We start from the raw sequence: 13,514 nt of genomic DNA, 5'->3' as shown, positions 1-13,514 counted from the left end.
CCAAAGCAGCAGAGAGAGAGGTCTTCATCTTACTCCCCACTCAGGCACAGAGAAGATGGGGCTTGGATGCTGCTCTCCTTTTGCACTGAAAGACAAAGCTGAAGGTGGTGTGATTGTACCTGAGGCTAAGTTAGGCACAATGGCATGCAACTGGTCAGAGAATAAGTCACTTCAGAGTCCAGAACAGCCCTGGTGCTTTGGGTCACCCCACATCACAGGTGCCCTGGCATTAGAGCTGAGCAGACCCTCAGGCAGGCTCACCCCCTCTGTCAGGAGCAGCCTGCAGGGCCCAGCTGGCCTGAGAAAAGGGAGCTCATTGAGAGGGAATGGTACTGACAAGATTTCTAGCAAGGTGAGCTCTGATTTGCAAGCAGCAGCAGACCATACTGAGTTATTAGAGGAGGAGATTAGATTTGTGTGCCGTGAAAATGGCACCTGTGAATGGTCTGATGGAAAAATCTGGTGTTTTAGAGGGGAAAAAGGCTGAGGTCTGAGGCAGGGCAGATATGCATAGGAAATAGAGAGACTTCACATGTAGAATAATGAGTGTGCTTGGGCTTGACTTTGTAAAGGAGCTACAAGCCCACAGGGCATAGCCCTTGTAGGTCCTAATCCAGCTCTGGGGGGAACTCTGATACAAACTCAAGTGTGTAGTTTGGAATGAGCACACATACCATCAAATAGCACCTGTCTCCCACACTCGTGTCCAGCCTGTTCACCAGACATATCAGACCTGTAGACCCCAAGTGGTATCACATTGTGATGAGCAAACAGGAGATCAACCAGCTCTCTCCTCCTGCTGTTGATCCTACTGGTGTCCCTAGCTGAGAAAAGCTCTGCTTGCAGGTGGAACCTTATTCTGCTCTTCTCTTGTGCCCTACTGGAAGGGAGAAGAACCTGGTCAATAAAATTAAGGATATCTGCAAGCTCTGCCTTAAAACATATTATCTATGTACGGTTTGAAGAAAAGAAAGGCAGGAAAAAGGCAGTTTGGAAGTAGAGAGGAAGCTTAGCTCTGCTATAGTAGGTGGTGGGAGTGTGGGGAAGATGGGCTGTAGTGTTTCATGGCAAGCCACCAGCTCCTGTTCCACCACAGCCTCATTTAGTGCTCCCAGTACACCTGGTGGTACAGAGTAGTCTAAAATTACAGAATCATAGAACTGTCATGTTTGGATAAGACCTCTTAAGATAATCAACTCCAACCATCAACCCAGAAAAAACTCCACCATGCCCACTTGAGCATGTGCTGAAGTGCCAAATGTTTGGGAGGAGGCAGAGAACCCAGCCCAGCTTGCCAGAGGGTACAGCTCTGACTGCTGTCTAGCTGTGAGGTGGGATGGGATGTCACATCACCCCTGTGTGGCTGAGACATGGAGGAGAAAAACCTTCCTTGACCCCACTAGACACCACAGTTTAATGCCTCACAGGGAAGGGGCCTTGATTCTGGGAAGGGAATGGTTCCTTCAGCTAAGGCTAGCACTGAGGGGGCTGTAACTTTCACATGTGAGCTGCCTCAGGCTGCCCTCATAGACAGTGAAGGACTGAGGGGAAGCAGGGGAGGACTGGAGGGAGTGAGGGGATGGGCTCAATGGAAGGAGATGAGCAGGGGTAAAGCAGAGGGACCTGGAGACTCAGCACAGCCTTAGGAAAGTGGGAGCAGAAACAGGCTGGTAGAGTCTGGCTTGGGCACCTCGGTCCCTGCAGGGATGCCAGGCACTCACTGAACCTGGCTCCTGTTCAAGAGCAGCTGTCAGGACTCAGATTAGCATGAGGGTTATTTTCAGTCAAATATTTCTTCAGCCCACCCCCTACCCCTCCCTTAAAGGGATTGAATTTCTTTTCCTTGTAGTGCTGTGGGAGAGAGGAGGAGAGGAGCAGGGTGGGAGAGAAGGGAAACCCTGGCTCCCTGCACAGGGGAGCTTTGTGTCTGGTTGGAGCAGGGTGACATAGCTCCAGCTCCCACAGGGACACGTCTTGCCTGGGCTGGGTGTCCCAAGAAGACACAAGGGCTCCAGGCACACGTCTCTTCCCTGAGAGGCAGGCACCCTGCAATGCTGGCCAGGCTGCTAGCCTGGGCTTACTGCCCTAAAGCTCTTTCTCAGGCTCCCAGAAGCCACCCTGGGTCAGCAGCTGCACGAGCCTGGAGTCATGGGCCCCTTACTGCCTACATGCCTGAAGCCGTTGCCTTTCCTGGACCTAAGAACCATCAGGGCTTGTACAAGGTGTCGGTGGAGCAGGGGGATGCCTTCTGGGGAGCACTGGGCAGGAGTCGGCTCAGCTGGATCACCCCCTTCCACTCTGTCCAAGACTGTGACATGCACCAGGGCAGGGTCTCTTGGTTCATGGGTGGACAGCTGAATGTGGCAGGTAAGAAAATGAAGGAGGTTCCTGTGGGGTGCCTCTCTGTGGAGAGCTTTTGCCCTGGGAGCAGATGAGAGGATCACAGAGCTAATGGGTTGGAGTGACTGGGTTTCCTAGAAAGACTGGTCCTGCAGTGGTTGTAGAGTAAGGTTGTGGCTGTTCCTAAGGGAGCAGCCACATTTTGCTGGAAAGGCTGCAGCTGAACCACAGTGTGCTGAGAGCCATGAAACTCTCCCTCAGCCTCCGTGGATCCCACAGCAGCACTGTGGCTCTGTTTTGCAGGACCACAGGACTCTGCACCAAACCCTATGTGTTCAGCAGGCAGTATTGGGCTAGGTCATCCCTGCCCAGCAAAGGCAGTATGTATTTTGCAGAAAGCAAAATACAGGAGCAGTGAGCAGTACTGGAAGTCCCCATAGCAGTGTTCTTCAGTAGGCTGGAGCTGCTACATTAGGGCAGCTACCAGGGGAAGGTATAGGGACACTATTTGACACTATCTGCTGCTTGGGGGGGCTGTTGGTCCTAGGATTCAAATTGAGAGACAAACCTCTCAGATAGGTTTTATGTAATCCATTTGGGTAGGAGAGTAGGGGTTATTTGCCTTTTGGATTTAAGATCTTACTCTCGCCCCTTTTGCATTTGCTTCTTTTTCTCCTGAAGAACTACAAATGGCCAAGAGAAAAATGCAACATGAGGCTGCTGTTTTATCCCATGACCTCAGTAGCAAGCTTAAGGAAAAAAGAACTGAACAAGGTTTCTGAGGTAACTGCTGCTGCCAGCAACATGGGAAATTTAGAAAAATCACAGCCAAAGTCCCATTCTGCCATGTCTCTGGAAATTAAGTCTGTGCACTTCTGACCTTGGCTCTCTTCCATCTTGGACAAGTCTACCCTGTAGACTTCCTGCACAGAGCTTTGCTTCATCCTAAATTTCTTATTTAGGAGCATCGCCACTAAAAAACTGTTCCAGTCCACCACAGAGGCAACTGGAAGGCAGTGCTGGTTGGAGTGATAACTGAGTTAATGTTTGCCAGGCCTGCAGAGGACAGTAGGGATGTGACCTCCAAAGGGATTTGAGGTTGTTTCTGTTCTGAACTATGTTAGGTTGAAATTCAGAGTAAAGCTGATACTAGGGACTGGTAGATACTGGAGTTTTGAGGCATGTAACAGGCTTGGGACAGTGCTTGTGGTCTACTTGCTGGTATCCACAAAACTTGTACTATCACAAGGCTAATGCTGAGACTCAAACCCAGCCTTCACCCTGATCTGAAAATAGGACTACCAGTGCTGGCTTTCTGGGAGTTAAGAGGTATAGAGCTGCTCTGGCAATGGGACTTGCTTGTCTTTTTCAGTGAATTGTCTGGATCGACATGTCCATGTAGCCCCAGACAAAGTGGCCTTAATATGGGAGAAGGATGAACCAGGAGAGGAGGTGCGGGTCACATACAGGTCTGTATTTACTTCTGAGCATATGTGAGAGACTGCACGGGGCTGATCTGCTGATGTGCATTATGTGAGGAGATGTAGCATCCCTTTGCATAGATAGTTCAACATTATGGTGACTCTTGGCTTGCCCATGCTGACCTGAGACTTCAGCCTGCCTCCTGATTAACCCACTAAGCTACAAGAGGTCCCTACCCAGATAGGAGGGTGGATACAAGCTCCTCATTACAGCACTGCCATGTTTGTATGTAAGATGCCATGAGGAAGTTACACATATGCCTTTCCAGCAAGGTTCCTGGTGTCTAAAGTTGCAGGTAAATGCTCTGCAAGGGAGCCCTGAGTCACAGCTGCATGGGTGTTGGGAAGTCTTGTGCTCATCTGCATGTCAGCAACACTGCTGTGTTTGGCTCTATGGAAGGACTGCCTGACCAGCTCTGCTCTCCTGCATGGAGAGTCACTGACAGCCAAACCAGGATTTCTGGGAGGGAGGGACAATTCTCATGAGAAGCAATGTTTTGTTCACTGCTTTCCTACAGCTGTTGTTCTCACTGGTGGGCACAAGCTCTGGAGAACTTAACCTTCCCAGCAAAGCATGAAACCTGGCTTTAATGGAGGAATGTATCTAACTTCTCATGCATAGCCCTCAGCACTGCAAGATAGTGTTTTGCTCAAGAGAAATGTGCAGGAAATGTGCAGGAATGTGACTGGAAAGTCAGCTGAGCTGGTGTGCCAGTGGCCATTGCTGGCTCTATGGCTTGCTCCTACAGCCAGTGGGTGCATCAGGCTCTCTACAGAGGCTATTCTGACTTATTTCTTTTCCACAAATAATGGCCTGTTAGCAACTGTCTTCTTTCTTTTGCACTGACATTTTACAGGTCTCCCACGTGGGAGAGCTCTCATTGCAATGTGGGGGGTTCAGGTGTGTAGGTGCAAACTGCACACCTGTGACTCTGAGGGCCCTCATCTCTACGCAAGCAAGTGCCTAACTGTGCCATTGCTTCTTTGGGCAGGGAACTGCTGGAGCTGACGTGCCGCCTGGGAAACACTTTGAAACGACAAGGGGTGAAAAGGGGTGACAGGGTGACAATCTACATGCCCCCATGCCCGTTGGCAGTGGCTAGCATGCTGGCCTGTGCCCGCATCGGGGCTGTGCATGCTGTGGTGTTTGCCGGGTTCAGTGCAGAGTCCTTGGCGGATAGGATCCAAGATGGTAAGAGACAGTGAGTAACAGGGACATGTCCAGTGTTCCCGTTTGGTGACAGTGCTCAGCTTGTTTCAACAGCTGAGGGGCTCACGGTTGTGCTGGTGCAAAAGCTTTGGCTGGCAAAGCTTTTCTGGGTCAGGCTTCAAAGATAACTGAGGGTGCACTGCCAGGATATATGGCCATAGATTAGCACCCCAGAAAATGGCATACGCTCACTAAGTATCTTCAACCTATGGGATGGACTGGTTTACTCCTTCATCCAAGGGAGTGAAGGGTTGGCATAGAGCATGTTCTCTGAGGGAATGCAACAAAGGAAGGAATGAATGAATGGGGAAACAAAGATGCAAAGATGCTGGTTTTGTTAAATGGAGGGCATGAGTAACAGGGGCTGTGTGACAGGGAAAGGTGTGGAGTCATGTTAGGGCCTGACTGCTGTGTGACTAATGGAGAGGGACAGAGATGCTTATGCAGCCCTTTTGCCTTCTGCAGCCCAGTCGGAGACAGTGATCACAGTGAACCAGGGGCTGAGAGGTGGCAAGGTTATTGAGATGAAGAAGACAGTGGACCAGGCTGTGAAGCAGTGTCCAAGAGTGAAACGGGTTCTGGTTTCCATGAGGACTGAAACCAAGGTTCCTATGACAGCCCTAGACATGGTACTGGAGGAGGTGAGAGGCTGTCTGGAACCACCACCACTTGCCCTGGGCAATGTGTGAACCAAGGGAATCGAGATGAGGGGTGGAGAGAAGGTCCTTGGCTTTCCATGACAGTTTTGTTGACATTGACACAATATAGGGACATTGTCCTACATCAGAAGTGGCAGCCAGAGCTGTACACAAGTTTATGAGAATCCCAGGAGCCATCGGACAGGGGTGTGTGGGGGGAACTAGCTGGTGGTCCTTCCCACAGCACCAGCCCTGTGCTGTCGGGGGCAGGCAGTGCAAAGCAGGGCTTGAGGAAAGTTGGACCAGGGCAGACAAGCTGTGAGCCCAGCCTTGTTCTGCCACAGGACTGTCACACAGAGCTGTGCCGGCAGACCTGGCAGCCTCTGTGAATGCTGCTGGCAGCTTGTGTCCAGGGAAGGAGAGAGTGAGGTTGCTCGCGTGCCCATAATGCAGCACACAGCACGAAGCACTGTTGCCGAAGTGGTGAACGCCTGCCATGCATATCTGTCAGCTCCCTGAAGCTGCACAGAGGTCTCTCTGCCTCTGCCTATCCCATCTGCAAGCAATTAGTGCTAGAAAGGCTTTCTGAAAGGCTCCTGTGCTGGTCAGAGCAGCGGCAGCATAAAAATAGCAGCCTCTGACTCAGCAGGTCTGTTCCAGCTGAGGAGGGAGTTTGCCAGCTCAGCAAGGTGAGAGGGTTCAGGCTGTGGAGCAAGAGGGCTGGGCAGGGTGGAGGATGGTGCGGGGAGGGCAGGGGGTACGGGTGTTCGGCGGGAGGCTTGGGGGAGGTGTGCAAGCAGGTGTAACAGGACATGGGGGAGCCTGAGAGACCCCTGAGAGAAAATGGGTGTGATCTCTCCTGCAGGAGATGGTGAAGGAGAACACGTGCTGTGAGCCTGCAGCCATGGACAGTGAAGACATGTTGTTTCTTCTCTACACATCAGGCAGTACCGGCAAACCCAAGGGTCTGGTTCATTCCCAAGCTGGTTACTTGCTGTTTGCTGCTCTCACACACAAGGTAGTGGATTCCAGGCACAGAACACTCATGAGCCAGCAGTCCAAAGGCAGTGCAGGGAACGCATGAGCGTATCTTTATTCAGGACAAAGTCTCTGGGAAGCCATTAGCCAATAAAGTACATCTGCAAAGATGTAGTGGGGAAGAGTAACGTGCTTCAGAGCAGGGCCTCCCAAACACATCCTCCTATGAGCTACATTCTTGGCTCATTTTGCTGCCCTGTCCTAGACTGCATCATTGGGTGGGATGCTCAGCCTTGCAAGGGTAATTTGAGATTACAGAAGGGAGGAAGAAGAAGTAAATTTGCTCCTGAAACCTCCAGCTTGCTTTCCTTTTATGTAACTAAACCAAATAAGGTGAAAGACTGAAGGCAGTGCTTCTGGGAGGGGCATACTGAGCATACTTGAGGGTATCTGTAAAAGCTGGTGAGTGCCCTCAAGACAAAGGGTCTATACCTGAAGAGTGTGGGTCATCTTTGGGAAAAGAAAGCCCCTGTTTTGGCATGCCCAAAAGAAACTAACAGAGATGGATAAAAGGGCACTGACCACAGCATGGAGTTGTACATGGCTGCAACAGAGGGTGTAAGGGATATTTCCTCCAACATTATATGGAGTTCTCTGGAAGAAGGAATTCCTCCCTGAACAGTCCCTTAGCTTTGCATCTGATTCTCCCTGTTTGTGACTAAAGCTTCACACCCTGTGTACCTGAGACCACACACCCTATGGGACAGCAATCTCAGGGCTGGCTGGGTCTTCTCTGCCAGCCATGACTGCTGGAGGCCAGACCTCCAGGGGTCTGTGCAGGGTGTGTGTGGAAGCCCTTGGGTTTGCTGTAAGCTAAGCTGTCTGTGCAGCTGTGCCCTGCATGATGTATGACCCTCTTATGGCCCCTCATGTTGTCTGGTTGTCCTGATGGCACCTGCTCAGCAGGAAATTACTGATTTGGAAAACTCAATGCATCTGAGCTGGTTTGCAAGAGTAAAGGGCTGCCTTCCTGGGATGGCAATGCAGGGCAAGTGGTATGTGGCCATGTTAGCACTCAGGAGTGCTGGGAACTGTGACAAAGGCATGATCAGATCTCCCAGTTGGATGGGGCAGACTGCTGCTATCATAACTGACTGCTTGGTTAAAATGAGATAAAACAAGCAGGGGAAGTTTCCATTACAAGCACTATGGAGCACTTGAGGCCTCAAAGTCCCCAGCTGGAAGCTTGCAGGCAGTGAGCTGCTGGAAGAGTTGGGATAGTCTGAAACAGCAGGCCATAGAAGGATAGAAGCAATGGCCCAGAGGGAGACCAGTCCCTGGGGAGCCTCCCCCTGGGAGGCTGTACCTCTCACTGCCTCTCCTCTCTTGCACAGTATGTGTTCAACTACCAGGACAGAGACATCTTTGGCTGCGTGGCAGACATTGGCTGGATCACTGGGCACACCTATGTGGTCTATGGCCCCCTCTGCAACGGTGGCACCACAGTTCTTTTTGAGAGCACTCCTGTCCATCCCAACCCTGGTGAGTGAGAACATTTCTCAGGGGAATGGGAACATACCACAGCCACCCTGCAAGACATGCAGCAGGAAGGGATCTGGTGCCTTGATGCTAGGACACAGGCAGTGGTGGCTCTGCAGCCACAGGAGCAGATCATGGGCTCTGACCACTAGAGAGCTGTGAGGGGAGGTCTTTTCCTCCAGTTAGGAAGCCACTGTTGCTTCTCCAGGGATGAAATTGTTCTCCCTATCCCTCTCTGCAGTGGAGATAGTAAGGTGATGTGAAGGAAAAGGGGCTAATGCTGCTGCTGGACCATATAAATCCTTTTCCAGCATGGAGTTAACTTGGCTGAGGGTCCAGGCACTGCTGGAGAGCCCTTCGTCCCACCTCCTCTCCCTCTATGGTAGTCTCAGGGAGCCTGTGCAGACGGTTACTGGTCCTGTTTCCATTCCAGGCCGCTATTGGGAAATGGTGGAGAGGTTAAAAATCAACCAGTTCTATGGAGCACCCACTGCCATCCGCCTGCTCCTGAGATATGGTGATGAATGGGTGAAGAAGTATGACCGCTCTTCTCTCAAAGTGCTTGGCTCAGGTAACAGCTGCTGACATGGGCTGGAGCAGCAAACACCTGGGTATCAGGTTGTGCCTCTTCTCACAATGTCAAAAGCAGCACATAAGAGCAAAAAGTGAGGAGACCACACTGCTTAGGGGTTGGCTCTGTGAGCAGGCCCTGGGAATCTCTGACCTCGTGTTTCAGCTCTGTCCCCTTGTCTTTCCCCTTGCAGTGGGGGAACCCATCAACAAGGAGGCGTGGGAGTGGTACTTCCATGTGGTTGGTGAGACACGGTGCCCAGTAGTGGACACGTGGTGGCAAACAGGTGAGAAGCATATGACACCTCATTCCAGCTTCTGCTTTCCCAGGCTTCAAGAGTGACCTATTGCTTTGCTGGCCAAGTGGGAATGCTTGTTACTGACACGCTTGTATGGGAGCAATCCCGCAAGGGGACACAGGCAGCATAACATGAGAGAAATAGCCTTTAAAGCTAACCCAGAGAAACACAGGACCTGACAGCAGGGAGCCGATCTCTGCTGAGCTAAATGAACAGGATCATCCTTCAGCAAAGAGCCTTCACCAGCTGTCTGGCAAACCTAGCCCCAGCCTATGATCCAGAAGAGTTCAGCAAGGGTAAAGGCTGGTGGCCAAGCAGTGCTACCTGACTTTCCTCTTATTGCTAACTTTAATGTTTCGTTTGCTTCAGAAACAGGAGGCATCTGTATCTCACCCCGTCCTTCTAATCCTGGAGCTGAAATCCTTCCAGGCATGGCTATGAGGCCCTTTTTTGGGATCAGCCCCTCACTCTTGGATGAAAAGGTACATTTAGAACCTACAGCTCAGGCACTGGCTCAGCCCTGTACTTGAAGCCTGCATACCTGCTGACAGGCATGGAGATCTGTAAGCATGTCTGTCTTTCCTGTTCACCTTTACTAGACAGCAAGCTTCTTTACTGGAAAGGGACCAACAGTGAAGCTGTTCTTCCTATTAGCACAGAAGTCAAGCTGTTTTCTAGCTTGCTTTGCCCTGAAAGGGCAGGCTGTGCCTGGACTCCCTGGCATATGCCTTTTCAAAGTTAAATGGCTGGGCAGGGGCAGAGAGCCTCCCTGGAGAGGCTCTGTGCCCCACTGTGGTAGGCAAACATCTGCTGGGAGAGACTGGGCCTGTCCCCTTGAAGTTGGGCAACTCAGGACTCTCCTCACCCCCTCTCCTGGCATTGACATGACAGGTTACTGGACATAGTAGTAAATATAGACAGTAACTAAACATCCCAAGTACCCTCAGCCATGGTTACTAAAAGGTAACTATTTTCCAGGGAAATGTCCTTCTGGAAAACAATGTTTCTGGAGCCCTTTGCATCTCACAAGCCTGGCCAGGTATGGCACGAACCATTTACAATGACCACAAGAGATTTCTGGAAACCTATCTGACTCCTTATCCAGGTAAGGAAAACACGTGGCAGGTCACTGTGGAGATGTTTGATTGGCTATTGGCTATGGTTGGGTCTGCCTGCTGGTCTTATACACAAGCAAAGAACTCAATAGAGTTGATTCTGCTGCTTTGTTCTTCAACATGCCCTCTACAGTGTTGAAGCCCCCATGCCTAATACGTCAGCATTGCCTTGGGAATGTTTCTTTCACCCACTTTCCCCATTAAATTACACATGGTTTTCAGGCAGTGGATTTGTCCTTCTGCCCCCAGTCCCCATGAACACACAAAGGCCTTTTGGTGCATCTTTAGCAAACCATGTCAGCTTCTGTCACTCAACCAGAGGCACTAAGCAAGCCCAAGACTGTGTATGTCTTGATATGAAGCAAAGGGGAGCAGCAGCAGGACCACAGGCACTTGCACTGGTGCAAAGTACTCCTGGCTTGTGGTGATGAGGTGGGCCAGGCATTAGTCATCAGACTGCAAAATGAGGGAAGGAGCCTGGTGATGGAGCAGGTACCAACAGAGGCATAAGACTAACAAGAAAGGTAGGCACCTTCACCCTGAGCAGCTGAGGATCAGAGTATATGAGCCCTGGTGCCAACAGAGGAGAACGGGGCAAGATGAGAGCATGGCTGGTGAGCAGCTCGCATGCTCACAGCAACAGGTGACCACAGCATGCCTCTACCCACTGCAGGGTTCTTCTTCACTGGGGATGGTGCATATCGTACCAGTGAGGGCTACTACCAGCTGACAGGACGACTGGATGACATCATTAACATCAGTGGGCACCGGCTGGGCACTGCAGAGGTGGAGGATGTTGTGGTAAGAGATGGGGGTGGGAGGTAAAGCCATCTGAGGGGGCAGCTCAGGTGCACTGGCAGTGCTCAGGAAAGCTTCTCAGAAAGACCCAGAAACACACTGCTGCTGCTCTAACAGCAGGGAACAGTGCTGGACCCACAGCCTGCCTGTGGGAACTGCTTCCCACCCTCTCCCTTTTCTTCTCACTCTGCAGCAAGAGAGGGACAAAGCCTGATAACATTAACATTGTAAGTGGGTGAATCCCAAAGTGGCAGCCTGGCATGTTAAGAAGGAGCATCTGTGGGCCAGAAAAGATTGTGGAACTGGGTGGAGCAACCTGGAGGCACAGAGCAGGGTCTAAAAGGTGCAAACCTGATGCAGCCAGGGGCAGGAGAAAACTTGTTTGCAGACAGACCTGCAGAGGCAAGAAGGAAAAAGGGCAGAGACCATCCGAGGCTTTTTGTTATCTCTCTGCATTACCATGGGCTGCAGCAGCCAAGTCAGGGCAGCTCCTAGGTGCCAAACCCCAGCTTTGTTCTCTTCCAGAATCACCACGTGGCAGTGGCGGAGTCTGCAGTCATTGGCTACCCACATAAGATCAAGGGAGAAGGTAAGATGCTTGCTTTCCTCTTGCTGAAATGTTTCTCCTGTGGCTATTGCACTGGATTAGGAAGTGGGACTGTCACACCAACCCCTGGTAGCAATGCTGTGCCAACACCATAGAGCACAGTAGCAGGGATCTTGGCACAGCCACAACAGGCACCAGTTGGACTTTCCTTAAGGCAGCAGTATCAGCACCATATCCAGAAGCACTTACAGCTCAGGCTGCAAAGCATCCCCTGAAGCTACCAGCAAAGAGGGACCTCTCCTGGCAATAGGTCCAAGGATGCTCTCAGGAACATACAGCACATGGTGCTGAGTAACTTGGTGGTCCTTCTGCCAGGGGCCTATGCATTCGTTGTGCTGAAGAAGGACAGTGGCTACACACAGGAGACTCTGACTGCTGAGCTACGGGAGCTGATCTCAAAGAAGATTGCGAAGTATGCAGTTCCAGAGTATGTTCAGGTAACATGTAGACTGGTCCAACACCTGCCTTTGGCAAGCTGGCCAACCCTTTTCCCTCAGCCTTAGTTCTGCTCCTCCCCCTCACAGGTGACGAACCGGCTGCCCAAGACACGCTCAGGGAAAATTATGCGTCGGGTACTAAGGAAAATTGTGGAGGACAAGACCAGTGAACTTGGGGACCTAACCACCCTGGATGACCATGAGGCTGTGCAGCAGATCATAGAAGGACACAAGCTCCTGGTGGAGGGACAGAAGAGCTATTAGCTTGCTACCTTGGCTCTGCTAGCAGCCACCTCCTGCTCCTCATCTGCAGAACTGGGGCCATATCCAGAAATTTTGCTAAGCAGCTGGTGGCCGGTGCCAGGGACTGTACCTTCACTGCAGTCTCAACCTCTCTGCAACACAGATGCTCAATACCTCTACCTCCACACACCTGTGGGAGGCAGGGAGAGAACATGACTCAGGCAGAACAGTAACGGGAGCTCAGTAGTTTCCTCACCTAAAAGCAGAGGGCAGAAAGCCCCCCGTGGGGCTTCTTGTGCCTTGCAGTAGCTGTGGAGACCGCAGCAGGGCAGGATGTCCAGCCTTGGATACATCTACTACTCCTATCCTTGCTCTGCTCTTCAGCAATAGTCTAGTCCAGGACCATTACCAATATACAAGCACCTTCACCAAAGCAAGCCCCAGAAGGAAAAGATGTAACAGTCTGGTTAACAAATACTGACTCTTCTCCGTAGATGTTGTTGGAAAATAGGCCCCAGATTTTAATACAAAAATTTTCCTTTGACATGTAACCCTGCATCATAAGGAGATCAGAAACATGTCCCTTCTCTGTGCCAGCATTCTCCACCCCTTACAGTGCAACCCTTGGCTCCTTCTGAGGAGCACAACTCTCGATAGAGCCACAGGTACAGAAGTCTTCTCTGCAGAGCTGTGTATCAGAAACAGATGTCCAGCAAGGCACAGAAGGCAGAACAGGAGGCTGCATTCCAGCTTCACACAACTGCATTCTGGGCAAGTGGAGGTTTCTTCTGCAAGCCCCATGAGGCAGCACCTTTGGCAGCTTAGAAGTCTAGCCCCTTTCCCTGTGAGAGGCAGGAGAAGGGGGATAGGAGAATCACAGCATGGTTTGGGTTGAAAGAGACCTTAAAGATCATCTAGTGATCTTTAGAGAAGGATGGCATAGCTTTGTCTGGCTTTATGTCCATCAGCAAAACCTGGAACTGGTCTGACATTGGATGAATCCCATTGACAGCTGCTGCCTTGGCAGCTTCATGACTGCCATTCAGAGCTCTCCCATGCATGTGCAGGTTCTGTGGCTGGCCAGATAAGGCCATGTTTTTCAGCAACCTTCTCCAGCTGGGAGCCGCTTCATCTTCTCGCAGCGAGTGAGCTCCCATCTTCCCTCCCCATGAAGTTTCAAAATCCAGCTGTGGAACTGTAATTCAATAACACATTGATTGACGGATGTCTCTACAAGGGCACATTCTCTCATAGTGAGG

General features: G+C 51.2%; 2 protein-coding genes across 20 annotated transcripts in view; one reads left to right on the top strand and one right to left on the bottom strand.

Annotated features, from left to right (window-relative positions):
• Positions 1-13,514, bottom strand: part of ABCD4 (ATP binding cassette subfamily D member 4) — a 37,819-nt gene that overhangs the window by 8,159 nt on the left and 16,146 nt on the right. For 18 of the 19 annotated variants that reach the window (XM_071746008.1, XM_071746013.1, XM_071746012.1 and 15 more), the window contains one exon: positions 12,723-13,450. The exons of the other annotated variant lie outside the window; for it this stretch is intronic. In XM_071746008.1, coding sequence (XP_071602109.1) covers positions 13,355-13,450 — 96 coding nt within the window. In that variant the 3' untranslated portion in view covers positions 12,723-13,354. Of the gene's footprint in view, positions 1-12,722; positions 13,451-13,514 lie in introns of those variants that run through there. 19 annotated transcript variants of the gene reach the window in all.
• LOC139797134 (acetyl-coenzyme A synthetase 2-like, mitochondrial) lies at positions 1,852-12,806 on the top strand. The gene is made up of 14 exons (XM_071746005.1): positions 1,852-2,367; positions 3,713-3,809; positions 4,814-5,013; positions 5,497-5,672; positions 6,535-6,687; positions 8,042-8,189; positions 8,620-8,757; positions 8,951-9,043; positions 9,425-9,537; positions 10,034-10,160; positions 10,844-10,971; positions 11,494-11,557; positions 11,891-12,012; positions 12,100-12,806. Exons 1-14 carry the CDS (start codon positions 2,052-2,054, stop codon positions 12,274-12,276), a joined length of 2,052 nt encoding a protein of 683 aa, XP_071602106.1. The 5' UTR covers positions 1,852-2,051; the 3' UTR covers positions 12,277-12,806.

This window comes from Heliangelus exortis, chromosome 5 (assembly GCF_036169615.1).
Source record: "Heliangelus exortis chromosome 5, bHelExo1.hap1, whole genome shotgun sequence".
In the NCBI taxonomy this organism is placed as follows: domain Eukaryota; kingdom Metazoa; phylum Chordata; class Aves; order Apodiformes; family Trochilidae; genus Heliangelus; species Heliangelus exortis.
Note: the sequence above shows the minus strand (reverse complement) of the source record. Positions and strands in the feature narration are given on the sequence as shown.

What these genes read in the sequence shown, in the direction of transcription:
- LOC139797134 (XM_071746005.1), top strand. Translation starts at nt 2,052, where the DNA reads ATGCTGGCCAGGCTGCTAGCCTGGGCTTACTGCCCTAAAGCTCTTTCT. An exon ending in TCCTGTCCATCCCAACCCTG is followed by an intron (nt 8,190 to 8,619) that starts GTGAGTGAGAAC and finishes TTTCCATTCCAG; the next exon opens with GCCGCTATTGGGAAATGGTG. An exon ending in CAGAGGTGGAGGATGTTGTG is followed by an intron (nt 10,972 to 11,493) that starts GTAAGAGATGGG and finishes GTTCTCTTCCAG; the next exon opens with AATCACCACGTGGCAGTGGC.